At 35.1% G+C, this 1,619-nt stretch overlaps 1 protein-coding gene across 1 annotated transcript in view; it reads left to right on the top strand.

Moving 5' to 3' along the window:
- MIA2 (MIA SH3 domain ER export factor 2) overlaps positions 1–1,619 on the top strand; it is a 77,814-nt gene that overhangs the window by 32,212 nt on the left and 43,983 nt on the right. Inside the window, 2 exon segments of the mRNA XM_023731442.1 lie at positions 162–306; positions 1,547–1,593. Coding sequence (XP_023587210.1) covers positions 162–306; positions 1,547–1,593 — 192 coding nt within the window.

Genomic DNA, 1,619 nt, shown 5'->3' with positions numbered 1-1,619 from the left:
TACTCAGTACATGTTATAGTTTTTTAAGACTATTTACACATCTTAACAGGTGGAGAATAAGAGCCCATTTACTTGTCTATGCGGATTGATTTTTAAACTGTAACTATACATTCAGAAGTTGTAAAGCAGTTAGTATAAGGCATTACTTCCTCTCTTGATTTTTTCCCCCTTTGCTAAATGTCAAGTCTCTGACTGAACACTTGCTGAAGATGAAAGATTGGGCTGCTGTGCTTGGAGAAGATGTAGTGGATGACGATAGCTTGGAACTGGAAATGAAGAGTGAATCAGAATATGGTACCTATTTAGGTATTACGTCATGACTTGTTCTCTTTGGCTAAAAATGGTGACAAGATTTTCCATTACTTTTTAGTTCCCCGTATGCAACATGTTCTTTATATACTTGTACTTTGGCACACCATGTCCCTCTGTCTGTAACACACTACCTATCTCTCACCACGCCTTAAAATTTAGCTTCAGCTGGGGCACCACCTTTTCAGTGAATCTTTCTTCAGCTCCTCCAACAGACTTAACAGCCTCCTTCCCCTCTGTTCTTGCATATTATGCTTATTTTCATTATAGCAATTTTCACATTGTATCATAATCATTGAATACCTGTTTTCGCTGTACTGCAAGCTAATCAAATGGATGGATGAGTAGTTTGAAAAATGAGTGTTACATAAGCAAATACCTCGGGGTACTTTTTTTTTTTTTTTTTCCTGCTTTAGTCAGATGATTCAGATGGTTATGGTACTTTAATCTTGGCCATCCCAAATTGTAATTGCCATTCCTGGCTGTAGTTTGAAATTGGCAAAACTTAGGTTCACTGTAGTACTCACTGTGTTCTCAGACTAATTCTTCTGACTTTTTTTAATTTTAATTTTGAAATAATTATAGATCCACAGAAAATTGGAAAATAGTATAGAGAGGTCCCACGTATCCTTTACCCACTTTTCCTCAGTGGTGGTTCCTCTAACTTTTATGTCCTTCCTCTTTTATCTGCCCCCATATCCTGCATACTTAACAAATTTAAGGAAGAGAAGGTGATTTTTAAAAAAATTTTCTCTCATGATAGCATTAGTAGTTAGAAGAAAATTACATTCGCAAACTAAATACATTCAGTTCTGTGTGTACTTTTTCACTTCTGCTTTATCTTGTAAGAAATAATTATTTTCCTGATAGAGGAAAATTTTGCTTGTTTAATGTTATTTTAATTTGGGATGTAATTCCACTCATATTTTGGGTGCTATAGGAATCCAAGAATAGTTAAGACTGGATTATATTTAGATGAATGCCAAATTCTTGTTATAACTGTTTTTGGAGTTGAAGCTGAAGAACTTTTGTTAAATGATGTTATGGTACTTCCAGTCCTTTTATTGTTTATCTTGCTGGGAGCAGGTCCAAGGCCATTCTTATACCAAATTCTTCGTTGTATCAGGAAGAGGATTATAAGGTTCTGGTTGCGTGAACTAATAAAATCATTTGAATGACTGTCATGGCATTGAACTGTTTTCCTAATTCATAGTTATGTTTTTGTTTTTCACTGTAGATGATCAGCCAAGAGGAGCTTTGAAGAAACTGATCCATGCTGCTAAGGTTTGTATTACTACCTCAGTATAAAG

The sequence above is a fragment of the Trichechus manatus genome, unplaced genomic scaffold, assembly GCF_000243295.1.
Source record: "Trichechus manatus latirostris isolate Lorelei unplaced genomic scaffold, TriManLat1.0 scaffold00043, whole genome shotgun sequence".
Lineage (NCBI taxonomy): Eukaryota > Metazoa > Chordata > Mammalia > Sirenia > Trichechidae > Trichechus > Trichechus manatus.
Note: the sequence above shows the minus strand (reverse complement) of the source record. Positions and strands in the feature narration are given on the sequence as shown.